Source organism: Temnothorax americanus, unplaced genomic scaffold, assembly GCF_048541705.1.
Source record: "Temnothorax americanus isolate GAGA-0224 unplaced genomic scaffold, ASM4854170v1 Scaffold9, whole genome shotgun sequence".
NCBI lineage: Eukaryota > Metazoa > Arthropoda > Insecta > Hymenoptera > Formicidae > Temnothorax > Temnothorax americanus.
In genome coordinates this window covers 1-14253 of record NW_027509812.1, presented here as the reverse complement: position 1 = coordinate 14253, position 14253 = coordinate 1, and the positions used below count along the sequence as shown (strand labels likewise).

Below are 14253 nucleotides of genomic sequence, written 5' to 3'. Positions count from 1 at the left end.
GCCGGATAATATCGCCGGATGTGCGCGCTAAGGCAATCTTTCTTCAGAAGTTTACGATTTACATTACGGGAGGATATATAGCGGAAATTCCGAGAGTGGGTGAGAGTTCGTGGAGCGCGCTCGATCTCCGACTTTATACCATGCGTATATAGATCGTCGCGTATCTGATCGCCGAGGCAACGCGACGCAGCCGCCTGCAACCACGTCCTTAAGCCGTGCCACTTCCGTTGTTTGCGCTATTTCAGCAACGCCGCCGCGACGGTTTGCTCTTCGACAGACTTCCAGTAAGCCGCTTATCGCCGCCGGTTGCGCGATAAGCTTAGAAATCGACGTGCAGGGCGTCCCGCTGCTGTCTGTGTACCGACGATGACGGGGACCTGTCAGGGCTCGTAGACGACGATAAATCACATCGTTATAGGACAACGCGCCCCTCGAGCCCATCGACTCTCGATTCCACGTCGGGGCGGAAATAAACTGCCAGCGATCCGGCGAGTCGGCGGAAGTAGGCGATTCGATCGCTCGATGTGAACTCGGGGGTTCGGTCTTTCACCCTCCCCCTGCCCCCTGTTCCTCCCCCCACCCCCTCTCCCTAGTTTTTCGTCTATCTATCGGTCACCCTGGTCATCGACGTCCGAGGTACGCCGTGCGAAATAAGCTATCGTTATATGACACTCTTGCGTCCGCCCCGTCGCCGGACGTCCCCTTATCCCGTCGTCGTTCGCCAACTCACCGCCGTCCCCCAAGTCCTTTGTATACGAAGTGACAGAGACGGATCTCCTGGCAGCGCGGCCTGGGACAGTAGTTTCGGGTAAACAAACCACGATATATCCCAAAGAGAGTTGCCCATCGTCAGGTGGATGCACGTCGTCGACAAGCACGTCCAGAATAATTTGACGACTCTTATACACGTAGCGCTTGCGCCACTTCGGCCCCTCGAGACTAATCCCTGCATCGTCACGACGCCGAAATGACGGCGGCGAAGAATTTGAGATTCGCGCGCGGCGACGGCGAACGATCCCAGAGTGCCGTTTTCGCACAACTAATAATTGATTAATTATTTACAAGCGGCCCATTAAGCGGCATTCAAATTTCAAATACAGCTTAAAAAATAGTTTTACTCTCTTATTTAAGGAACTTCAGTGCAGATTTTGTCATAAAAAAATTAGCATTTTGACAGAGGTTCCTTTTGGTATATTGTAATATTCTTGGAGAGCGTCGTTTTCTTCATCGAATAATTAAAATGTTAAAAATGAATAGAGACGTTATATATACGTAAAATAAATAAAAAATTTCTTCCTCTACTGTTACTTTTGCCCAAATGTTGAGAAGACAGTCGTTAATTGATTTCTCAGACGCCGTTCAACCAGTTGAAGCTAAAGCGCTCAAGAGATTAATATCCGAGCTTATCAAATTACAAGAGAGTTGAGGCGTTTACATACATTGGTAAACCCGTTCCTTCATGAGAGAAAGTACGAATGAGAAATTCTATTTAGACACAGATTCATGAAATTCCCGCCGTCGAGACCCTCTTGTTATCTGGATATAACAGCGGTGATTTCAAGCGTCAAAGCGAAGAAATTAATTATTCCCTCTGACAATGATAGACGTTATTCTTGCATAAGACTTAATTTCGTTTTCGTGAATGCGCGACTAAATGAAGATTGAGCACGATTGCATTAAGTATTTCGTTAATCCTATTCTCGAATAGAACGCTGAACGGCGTCGTTAATTTGCACTCGGCTATACCGTGAATTAGATTCTTCGTCCGTTTCGCGCGACTATTCGGCAAATTAACATTTTAGATCGCGCTGTCAGGAATATTAATTGGTTCCTGTTGTCGACAATTTGAGTGTTTACCTTGAGAAATCTCGTCCCTGGCGTACGACGACGGCCTTCACCTGCTAGTGTCTTGCCACCGTTGCTTCATCGCAAATTGATAATCCTGTAACACACGTTGCGATTTCGCCAAAAATAAACATTTAAAAATAAATACGTAATTGATTAACCCAGAAACGGGCTCCTCGAGTAATTTGTACACCCCAGTGTCGACAATATAAAGCTCATATAGTAATTTTAATGTGCTCCTTTCGTTTTTTAAATATTTCTTTGTTCCTCCTTACTTTTTTCAGAAAATGTTGAGTAAATATACATATTGTTCGCAAATACTAATTGTTTATAGAGCAATAAAAAATATACAATATGTAATTAATGACAATCACTTTTAAATGGGATGCAAAAATCACCCCAGGTGACCATTTATAAAAAAAAATCAAGCGTTTCTAAAAAACGTTCACAAAACATCTGTGAAAAGTGACATAATCTATATATAAAGTGACATTTTCTTACGTAAGATAAATTCGCATAAAATGAAGTAATAACACAAAAAAATAACGTTATGTTTCGCCGGTTTCTGTAAGGCGCTTGTTTTAAGAGTGTAAAGGTTCGAAATTCCTGGCTAAAAAGACTGTATTTATTCACGGTAGTGAACTCAAACGACTGTAGGTCGAGAATAACAGTAATGGAAGCCTCTGCGGTATCGTATCAGCTATACTGCGGAACGGAGAATATTGGGAATACCGTCCGCGCGCGCGCGAAACGATATACCGTGAAAAATTTCATATTTTTCGGTAAGATTTCTGATACTATCGTTCAAAAAGTACCGCTCGATTATTTTCAATCTTTACATTTCTTCGTCCCCTCCTTTCTCGTTAATCATTTTTCCGGTCGTTCGACGTTCGAATTTTCTCGAAAGAAAAAAAAATGCAGTCTATTATGCAATCTATGCGTCCGACATAACGATATCTATTATGTCGCCGATACACATGTATGCAAGAAAAAAAATTATACCTTCCTCTCATATCAACAGAACGGCGAATATATAATTTTCAGGCGCGCATAATTTACACGTCTATATTCCGTGTTGCGTTCGCCTCGTTATATATCGATTGCGTCGTTCGCCTCGCGTTACGTTCCGTATTATGCGCGCATCGCATGCATTAACGTGCATGCGCGCGTTGACGTTTCGACTATCGGAAAGCGCGTAACAGAGACGACGACGACGACGACGACGACGACGAGAGAGATCAGCGCGGCGGGGAACCTAGTCGTAGAACAAAAGTAACCACGAGAAAAAGCCCTCAGGGCGTCGTATCCGCGACGCCGGGCTTCGAAAGCCCGGAATATCGGGATATTGTTCGCGGTACGATACCGTGAAATTTTACGGCATGGTACCCGCCGGGAGCAGCCGCCGCGATCGCAGTAATTTTCCCGGGGAAAATTTTCGACGCGCCAGTTACGCGCTCCCGACCGGTCGACGCAAGCGGCTAATTACGTCCGTCAAATCGACTTCTCTCTTTCTCTCTTTCCTTTTTTTTTTCGCGTCGAAACGACGAAGCCGACTCGTTTTTCTCTCGCGGTTCGCAGACCGCGACGCGGAAGCTATTAATGCGGACGCGCGCGACGTTTCCCGAAGTGTCGGCGGCGTCGAAATTACGCGAACGAAAAGGGAGAAGTTTCACGATGACGGCAACGGCAGTCTTGTTTCTTGTCCAATTTTACGAGAAAATGGCGTAAGCTTGTAAAGCCCGCGTATGGAATATAGATTTTGCGACCCGCCATAAAGCGTAATCGTGCTTATCGTAAAAGTGCGGCGTAACGTGACGCGTAATGTACCTGGCGAATTTCAGGCGGAGAGAGAACGACAGAGGGAGAAAAAGAGCGTGAGAGAATAATATCGGCGGATTTGATGTGAATTAGTTTCAAATTACAAGTTTAATTTTTTAATGTTATATAATATTAGTTTGTAAATTTAGACCGGGACTGTGGAACTGAATCGGGAAAACGGATATTCCGAAATTGGCGTTATAACTTTTTCTACGTATATGCATATATACGTGCATGCATATACGCGTGTAATATACATGTAACGAGATTTTTATACGAGAGAAGTTTTGGATAAACTTTATTTAATTTAATCATGATCGTATCGAATTTCTTTGTCGCTCACAGCATAGATCGAACGGCACGCTGTCGAAAGAAATGTGATACTCTTTCTATTCCGTGCAATATACATCGAAGTTTCATTAGTTCTTCGGTACTCCCTCTCAACAATAATGGTATAAATAGCAGCCGACGCCACGCTGAAAGGTTTAACATTTCACTGATCGCGTATCCCTCTTTATCGCCTCCAGGATATGAGCGAAGAAGCGTCGATCTAATAACGCAGTCGTTTAGACAAAGTTGAAATATACGTCCGACGAAAGATCGAATGTACGGAAACCGGATATTTTTTTCATTTCGAAACTCGACGCCGCGATACGTCAACGCAGAATTGCCTTTGGCCGTATAGGTATACTACTGCCGAACTTCCGTTACAAATTTTACTCTTTCGCCTCATCCCCGAGTAAAGTAATTGGCTTCTCTCTTTCTCTCTCTCCTTCTCTCTCTCTCTCCTTCCCTTTCGATAGATCCTCCTGATGTTACCGAGTTAAGTGTCTCGCGGATCTGCTTTTCTCCTTTTGCGAGAAAAAGAAAAGTCCTGGCACTCCAGTTCATAAATTTCATCTCGCGCGCCGTCGAATTTCCCGATCAAAAAGATTTACGGAGAGTAGAAGTGCCGGAAGACAGAGGCAGGGCGACCGAGCAGAGAAAGAGAGAGCCCGTTTCCTCATAACCCGTTTCCTAAGACATTCCTTTAATTTCCCGTTTTCCACGGCCTACTTTGCGCGATCTAACTAATACAATTAGAGAGGTGTTCTCTCATCGCCGGCAATGCCGTCAACAACATTCTGCAAGCGTCGCCGTCCAACCGGAGATAGATCTCGGTTCATTTTTCTCTTCGTTTCTGTTGTTTTTCCGTGGCCATGGTCAAAGAACCCCGCTCGCACGAGGCGTGTATGTACCACCTCGTATGGGAAGTCGATTAAATGCCACCTATTTGCATGGCAATGCATAATAATTAGGGGCTGAACTAGGGCGCGACAGATTGGTACCATCAGCTTAGCCGCCTGTCTATCGCCGCGCATCAACTGCAGTATGCAACCGCAATCCTTCGTAAATGCCGGCGCGCGCCACATCTCGCAGATGTTCCCTCCGCATATCTCGCGTGAGGGGTGTAAATATGCGCCAGCCGCGAAATTCCACCTTGTACCTCCGGGTGCGGATTTTCCGCGAATAAACCGCTGATCACGATCGACCAATCTGTTGCGATATTAAATTCCGACTCGTTTTACTTTTTACCATATTACACTTCTTAATTTACGATCGCCGACCAACCAGTTCGTCGTTGTTTAATAAAGGCGCGATCTCTGCTTTTGCATAATTTGCCTTCTGCTTAAAAGAAATAAATATCTTTTACAAATTGAACGCTTATTATTCATAACGATCCTGTCTTTATTAAAAAACGTCAAAATAAAGAATCAAAACGTTATATTGAATTAAATTAAAATTAAACATAATAATGCGATATTGTGTAATCGCATATTTTCTGTGTCAAGCAATTTGTTTGTACAGTTTCCGAGGTTCAACATTTTTATCTTTCTTGTATGTACACAAACACATCCGGAGAAAAATTGTATCGTCTCAGCTCCGATCACGGCACGTCACCAAACAGAAACTTTTATGTAATTGCAATTTCGAAATGCGGAAATGCCCAATAATAGAAATGCATTTTTGCAAGACGCTATTGAAAATTACAACCGATAGCGACTTGATAAAATAAAGTAAAATAATCGTATTTATAAAATCCCTGTAAATTACGCATAAATTAAAAATATAATTCCGTACATGAGACTTGAAGTGTGGTGTAAGAGAAGCTGAACGACGTCAAACATTTGTTTCGTAGATAACGTTGATCTGACATTTCAATTAGGACCTACCTTCCAAATTGCTTTATCGATTATGCTTTAAATTAATAACCAAAGAACAGCTTTGGATGTCACAGCATGCGTCGTAAAAATCGACCCGGCAAGTGGCGTCGAATTAGGAAGCTATATCCCGATATCAGGGAGGGTCAAGGTGCGTAAAATATTTGCAACGAAATTAACCTACAAGTCAATTATTCATTAATTATTAGTACTCGATTAACATTACTGTTATAAATTTTCTTAGGGGGGAAGAAAATAGCGCTCCACTTCAATTTCCCGTCGTCGGCCGCGCGATAATTATTCCCTGACAGAAGATAATTTAACGCGCGTTATTAAATGCGTTGCGACGCGACGCGGAGAGCCTTTTGCTCTCGCCTTTATTCCATCTCGGACGCGATTCGCTTTCCAAGCTACGAAAATCCATTACAATCTTTCCCGCCCGCGTCTCGTATCATACAATATACGGAGCGTCTCGGCTTCAAAGAACGCACACTCCCCAACCCGTCTGCTTCTCTCCCCCTCTCTTCCCGCCCTCTCTCTCTCTTTCTCCCTCGTATCTCGTATCCCGCTGCGATGCTTTGCGAGGTGAACGCGCAATATAATCTCGGTACGTACAAGAATGGTATCTCGAGGCGCGTTACGATCGCGCAAGTCGCCCGGGCGGAGTGTTTGGTCGTTTCGTAAATTGCGCGAGCGATGAGCTCGCGCGCCGGCACGCTTCATCGAGCCCGCATCGTTTCCGGTACGTTGTCATCGGAATCGCAGGACACGTCAGAAGCGACGTATTATTGCGACATATTTATTTCGAGGGAGGGTGCGGAAGGGCGAGGGTGAGGAAGGATCGAGCGGAGACGGGTGAGATCAGAGCGAGGGCGAGACAGGGCGGAAATCACGGTGGTAGGAGCCGGAGGGGGATGAATGAGCAACGAACGAAAGGGGGGCAGGGGGGTGAGAAGTGAAGTGGTCGCGCACTTTACGAAATGAGATACACCCACGCCGATAAAACGCGACCACACCTATATGTATCAGGGTACAGCGCTATGGATATATAGCGACGGAATTAAGAACGGCGGCGGCGGCGGCAAACTAACGGCGCGGCTGAAAGTAAGAATCCGCTGACGCGTTTAATCGTTCGCCGTGCATTTCGCCGAGAGAAATGCAATCCGCCATCGGTTGAGGCGCGTGTAATCGCGCAGGGACCGCTTTTATCGCTCAGGATTGCAGTACGTTGCCCGGCACGTAGCTAGAATTTATAGACGTCCAAAAACTCCTTATCTCCCTTTGTTAGAATGATGAATTCTTCGGATAACCCGGAGACGTTAGATACACATACGGACATGTTTGTGTTGTACGGATCGCGATTAATGAGCAGAGAAAGCGTAAAAAAAACGTCGAACGCGTGATTGTCTCCGACGATCGATTTATTCACCTCGTCAACCTTGCCAATTTGCGAATAGTGTTTTAATTACGTTACGATAATTGATATCGAAAACATGAGGAGAAATATGCTTGCTTACCGACGTGTAATCGCTATATTTTTAATTGTGACATATCGTCAATATTTCAACGTCAAGTAATCCAGTTTTTATCGCGCTCGAACGTTTATTTTTCTGCATGCTACGTGTGTCCGCCGTTTTCGCTAAATTTTTGATCGGTCGTCCTTATCTCTTTGTGGAACGACCGCGGTTGCATCAAACGTTGCGGTTTTCGGTTTTGCGAGAGCGAGCCAGCGAGCGGTTTGCGAATTTTTACCCGTTCTCGTTTCTAATCGTCAATTCGAGCACAGCAAAGGGGTATAGCGTCTCGGGGCGCGTCCCCGATATCGATTTATCCGTCGACGATTAAGCCCCGATCGTATCTCCTTACCAAAAAGGGACTTCTCGTGTTCGCCCAAAACGCCTTCGGAGGCGCCGCGGCGTATGCTACACGCAAGTTGTAACAAACGATCCATATTTCATCGAGCGCTGAAAGGACCATTTTCCCGCGAGGTTGCTCGCTTTTCCCCTTCCTCCTTCCCCTCCTTCCCCCTCCTCCCCGCCCCGAAAGATGAGCGCACACCCTCGCGCGCGACCGGTTTCCGCTTTTCTCTTCGCCCATCTCGCAATTTTCCGTCCGTCGAATATACGCCGCGCGGGCGATGGAGTACATCCACGTGGAAATAAAAAATGTATGCCAATGCGCGCCGAGTGCGAAGCCGAAACCGTTGTCGATCAATCGTATCGTATATTGCGATACCCTCTCCGCTCGCAATCAACGGAAGACTCGCTTATAGCGCAGATTCGCGTTCCATTAAAATGTCTTCGTCGTTAGAAACGCGAGCGGTTTTAAGACTCCTGTTCACTCACCGCTATACTATCTCAGATTGTGACGTCGAAAAGAGAAAACATACGATAAAAATTGTTGCTAAATTTATTACAATGAAAAAATGTTTCAATAAAGCAACACTTACAATCAATAAACCCGATTTGTAAAATATACCGAAAACTATCTTTTTGTTTCGAGGAGAAATTAAATCATTTATTTTCATGTGTTGTATTATTTTGACAGTTGTCACTAGCTGTGAACACAGCTTATTTTTCTTTTGGTTATGCATAATTTATTTCTAGATACGTGGTCATTTATTAATTTATTAATAATTAACGAAACAAAAAGACAGTTTTTGGTATATTTTAACGCATTTGCATTTTAATATATTCAGCAAGAATTTTTACTGTATATTTTCTCGCTTCTGACATCACAATCTGAAACAGTAGTGATGAGTGAACCAGAAGTCTTAAAAAAGGTAGAATACATTGCAGCATATTAGTCTAAATTTGTTCTAAATTGAATATGTTAATTTTGAACCAAGTTTCTCATCAATCTTAATCGATACCACGGATTCTCTTGCACTCGAACCGTTATCTACACGCGCCAACTAAAATTCGATAAAACACACTTCATATTCTATCGACGAAATTATAGAATGTATTGATGAATCCTTCACCTCTGACAAATCGTGAAAACGAAAAAGCGTTCGTACAAAAGGAAATTATATCATAACGATTTTATGGTTTACGAGAATACGATATCTATAATGAAGCGTATAATTCGACGTGTGGTATTATAAGATATTAATAAGCTTTCCTTCCAGATATCTCCACAGTGATTTGATCGTATTACGCCTTATCGAGGAATTCATATCAATCGTGCTAATTTTGGATAACAGGTCAACCGTATGCCATATCCGGTAAAGCACAGGCCGCCCTCTCGGCCGTCGTCGAGAGCATATTGGAGGAGTGTCTGCAAGACGCCAAGAACTTAGCCACGGTGGCTGGTAAAAGCTGCGTCACCCCCGAAGAAATGGAGAAGGCATTAAGGAAGCTCTGCCTACGTTTAAACGTGCAGCCAAGCACGCCGAGCAAACAAAAAGTTAACACGCAGCGCGAAGACGTCTGAACACTCGGGAACCGAGAGTTTGGCGAAATCTTCTCAGGGAGGAGATGTCTTCGCGGCGCGCTCTAAACAATTCGAATGTCGAGAGAAAGTTTCTCGCACCATCGTCTGTATCGCTATAATAAATGTCGAATTGTACGAAAGTGCGAATTGTTCGCGAACAGTGTCTCTGCTTATTGTCACTCGTTCGTAATATTCACCGTGACGTTTTATTCGTATCGCGACTCCGCGCTCGGGAAAATTAAGAAAATAAATTTACGTTGCGAGACGTGTCAAGAACAATGGGATAATAGATAATTGGATTCTCGTTTAAGTAAAAAGTACAAGAACGCATATAGTAGCAACTTAAAAAGTCGCAATTCCTCTCGCATAATAATACATAACGAAATGAAAAAAAAATTCATCATTTTTTATGCGTTTCTCACGTAATTCAGATAATTTGAAACTGCGGGTCTTGCATGAATATATTATTACATGTTGGAGAATCTATCGAGTTATCGAGAAGCTAATTATATCTCGCAACACGTGTCGCAATTGTTTAATGCGTAACAAGAACACGTTTCCATCGACAACAATCATTTGTTCCGCCTTTAACTTTGATCGAAATTCCTCTCAATTAATGTGACGAATCGCGTCATGAGAGCCCTTCCGTGTTCATCACATTGGAGAGCGGCCATCGTGACAACGGTCAAGCAGTTTGTTGCGAAATCCGTGTGCGGCAAAGCGCTTCTCGCGTGACTGGGAAAATTCATTAAGCGACGCGCGATAAACCAAAAATAATTCCGTCCACGCATTGTCGAGCGTTAATGAACGGGATATACAGTTTTATTTTTTTCTTTCTCGCGGTCGCGTATATTTTTCACGTCTCGCCGATCTTGCGGTCGTCTCTTGCTCGTCAATGAGAACTCATGCGAAAAGTGAAATTCTCTCGTCTGCTCGATGTAACGAAATATATATATCTACACTTTTCGGGGATTAAAATTCCATTGTAAGCATGCGCCGCGTAAATTCGAAAACAAAGGAAATAATGATGTTATATTATACGAAATTCGCATTAACACACACGCTGCTTTGCGCATGGAATTTCGTGGAGAACGCATATATACGCTGCTTCAATTCGGGATCGTGTACATTTCCCTTACATGATAATTGACAAGCTTTGCAAAACAAATAGAGCAACTTAATGATGTTCATAACTTGCAATATCAAAAATGATATATTGTATATTTTTCAACGTTCGGAAACTGGCGTATTTCCAGCGACATATGTATCATCCAGCTGAACATTTCTCTCATTAAAACCAAAACCAACGGCACGAAACCCAGTACAATTTGTCGAGCGTACTTACAAGCGACGGACGTTATTGCGGCGGCGCCGCACCAAAGCAGATCGCGATTCAGACTCGACTGGCATGTCATCAAAGTTTTCCATGCAGCTTGACATCAAATAAAAATCATCTGAGAGAAAACGGTCTCGGTCCGTGTCGCGCGCCGGAAACGCTCTTTGAAATTACGTCTTCGCTAATGACGTTGCGCGCAACTTTTCCGGACGACGCCGAAGGTATTCTTATTCTTAGATTGAAGTCTCGGCTGGGATTCAGAATGCCTCAGAATGCGTTTTGTTCACATTGCTCTGCCGATGGCGCCACGGCCAAGATTATGACTCTTTCCGCGTGTCACGCGAAAGGGCGAGGTAGAACAGCGGCGTGCGCGCGCGAAATATCTCCGTCCGACAGACGACAGACGCGCGAGGCTCAATATTTTACGAGCGGATCCACGTGAAATAATTGGGACGCGTTAACAATGGACCCGGTCCGTCCTTCCTACTTTTTTTTGTTCGTTTGTCTTGTTTTTGTTTCCTCCCCGCCGCCCTGTGTTTTTTTCTCTTTCCCCTTTTTTTTCCATTTCGACGCGTCACGATCGAAAAGTAAGGTAGTTGTGTCACAAAACCCATTTTCATAGGAATCTTCTAAAATTTGAACAGCATATTAATCTAAACACGCTCTACACACACGTGCAAGTAGAAAAAGCTTGACTATACCAAAGTTGAAATAATCGAAATCAAACTTAGCACTTTTTACATGTATCGTATATCACGTTTGTAATTGTAGCGATCAAACTACTCATAGGATTTTAATGAAAAACAAAGAGATGATGAAAGAGACTTGTAAAAATATTCTTACAAAAGTACAAGACCCTTATCTATTTAGTTTTGAAGCAATATTGTTACACAAAGTACACAATTGCTCATAGCGGTGGACGCATACGACAGCTAACCTGTAAAAATCTTGCAACACTGCGCATATGAAGATTAGATATATATGTAGTTCAGACATTGCCGCTAAAGCTTTAATCTTTTCTTTAATATATTTTTTTTCATTAATCTTTCTTTGTAATGTTCAACAGATATTTTCGCTTCTATTTCTTCTATTTATTCAAAATAACCTCGATAGCATACTAACGCGAGCGTCGCGAGTTAATCTCGATGGTATACTGACATTACTGACGAGTGACGCGAGTGAAAACAGTAAAAACTGTACTTACAAGCTCAGTTAAAAGTTTTACACAAATAAGTATAAGTAGAGTTTTCCGTACATTATCGTATTGTAGTGTGACCATTATTTTTTACTAATACTGTCGCGATACAACTACCTTAATAGATACGTGAAATGACGCGCGATATTCGTTACCGTGCCGCGCCGATTTTATTCGTAACTCGAAAATTCGCTGTTTCGTAAAACGAGATTCGCAGATACGTACGTACCTGAAGCCGCGCGCGCTCCGGCCCGCGGGAAAATATTTTTTCCGTGACAGCTCCGCGGGAACGACAAAAAAAAAAGAGAAAAAAGAGGAAGGAAGGGAGGAACGGGCAGCCGGTGATAATCAATCGAAAAATGATTTCGAATGGCGTAACGAACCGCTCGCCGCGTCATAAATCTTGAAACCTAGCGATTAAGCAGATATGTCCACCTGCCAAAGCGAATATTCACGATTTTTGATATACGGGGACGAATCCGGAATACAATTACGTGCGTGTGTCGAAGCGTGCAACTTGGAAACGTTTTGTCTGATCTGACCTGAGCATCCGTTGTCTGAGCATCGCTCGATCGCGATGCAATTGCGCGTGAATATTCAAATGCGATAAAAAAAAGCGTTTAAATAAATCCGTATAAATTAATAGACATATTTATCTCTCCGGTGCAACAATATATCTCACGTTCGCTGCGGTTGTACAACTCTCGTATAATCATATATTCAAAAGTATTATCGTTTCTGAGAATATAATTGTCAGCTTTATATCTCTTGCGTCATATCGCGACTTTTAATAATATTTTATAAATTATTCAACGATTATTTATCGTCTGAGTTATGAAAAAAAAAGATAATTTTGTTTCGTTTAAAAATTGCTCCATGCGAGACAATAACATATATGCGAAACGTTTTATCGATGGAAAATAATTTCTCTTCCGCACGATAGAAAGGCGCAGATTGGAAAGGTATTTAATAAACGAATAGTTACACGAATTTATAGATGTTGAATATTCATTTGTATCCTCTTCTATGGCGTGTTTAATATTTCGTAAAACAATTTAAGTCGGCGCTTTAATTATTGTTGGCCCTAGAGAGAAAACGTTTCACACGAAGAATGTTCAACGGATAGAGAAATTATGTATCGTACAGGTGGTCCGCGGGCTCGAAATGATCAGAAAACAAATTAATTTCGGCCTCACGCGCCTTTCGTCGGCAAGCTCTGCGTGTCGTGCGTGTTCCGCCTCTTCGAGGCGGTCTGTCATAATAATAGCTATCGGGTTCTGATCTAATCCTGATTAAACTCTAATTAAATAACTTTCCCGTCCGTTTTATCAAGAAAAGGAAAGAGAACCTAAATGAAAGAATAAGGTAAGAAAGACCGAATCAAACGCATAGTTTAATATGCATATAAAATTCAAGTTTTCAATTTTCTTAAAGAATCTGCTTAGATCAATATCTGTCAATAGTTCTAGTATTCCTTCAATCTACACTTGAAAGTCCATATCGAATAAAGGAAAAACTAAAAAAAATAAAAAAAAAAATTTATAACGCAATATCTCTTTCTCTCCCTATCTCTATATTTAATTCAATGTTATAAATCAATTCGATTAACAGGCCGTTTGTTAAGGAATAAAACATTTACCAATATTGCTTATAAAATGATTTACAATAATTCATATAAAAATTGGAGTATATAAAAAAATCTCTTCTACATTTATATATATATATATATATATATATATATATATATATATATATATATATATATAAGAGTAGGTTTTCTCGCTCTCTAAAATCTATTTTCGCTGACATTATCTACGTATTTCTACATCTACTTTTGTTGTAAAATATTTAACACAATTAAGAATTTAATTGACTTAAAATATTTAAATTTATCTATTGCACACTGTTGTCTACATATACACACTTCTATTTAAATCAAGAATTGCTAAATTGGTAAATTCCTCTTCTACATGAGCTCTTTCCTTTTATTCTATTTTCTTTAGCTAGGAACTTCGATTTAGTCGTGGCTCGCGCGGCGCAAGGTTGAATTGGTCTTGTCTCGAAGACACCAAGGTGGTCCGCGTCCGTGACCGGAATTAACAAATTAACGCGCGGGCGTTCCGCTGGGAATCAGTCCGTTCACGTTCTCTCTCTCGCTACGTTGACGAAACAGACCCCGCCAGGTTCACCTTTCCGTTCGTAATTTCTCGCGCGCATCGCGTAAAATAATAACTTTATGACGCGACGCTCCAAAATGAGACGGGACCGGGGCCGCGTGAGCGAAAGAAAGGGCCGTGGGACGAATAAGGAGCGTCCCTAGGAATGCGCGCGATGGTGTGAAAGGAACGGCGCGAGAAACACAGAGTGAGATAAAAGGCGAGCCGAAGAGAAGAGAAGAGAAAGGGGGAAGAGAGAGAGAGAGA

General features: G+C 42.5%; 1 protein-coding gene across 1 annotated transcript; it reads left to right on the top strand.

Annotated features, from left to right (window-relative positions):
- Positions 1 to 5765: 5765 nt before the first annotated feature.
- On the top strand, positions 5766 to 9557 carry LOC143908187 (uncharacterized). The gene is made up of 2 exons (XM_077425610.1): positions 5766 to 6015; positions 9070 to 9557. Exons 1-2 carry the CDS (start codon positions 5943 to 5945, stop codon positions 9297 to 9299), a joined length of 303 nt encoding a protein of 100 aa, XP_077281736.1. The 5' UTR covers positions 5766 to 5942; the 3' UTR covers positions 9300 to 9557.
- The last annotated feature ends 4696 nt before the right edge of the window (positions 9558 to 14253 follow it).

Bases quoted from the DNA above. Each gene is read 5' to 3' on its own strand.
- LOC143908187 (XM_077425610.1), top strand. From the start codon at position 5,943: ATGCGTCGTAAAAATCGACCCGGCAAGTGGCGTCGAATTAGGAAGCTA. The intron at 6,016-9,069 runs GTGCGTAAAATA...TTTGGATAACAG, and splicing joins CGATATCAGGGAGGGTCAAG to GTCAACCGTATGCCATATCC.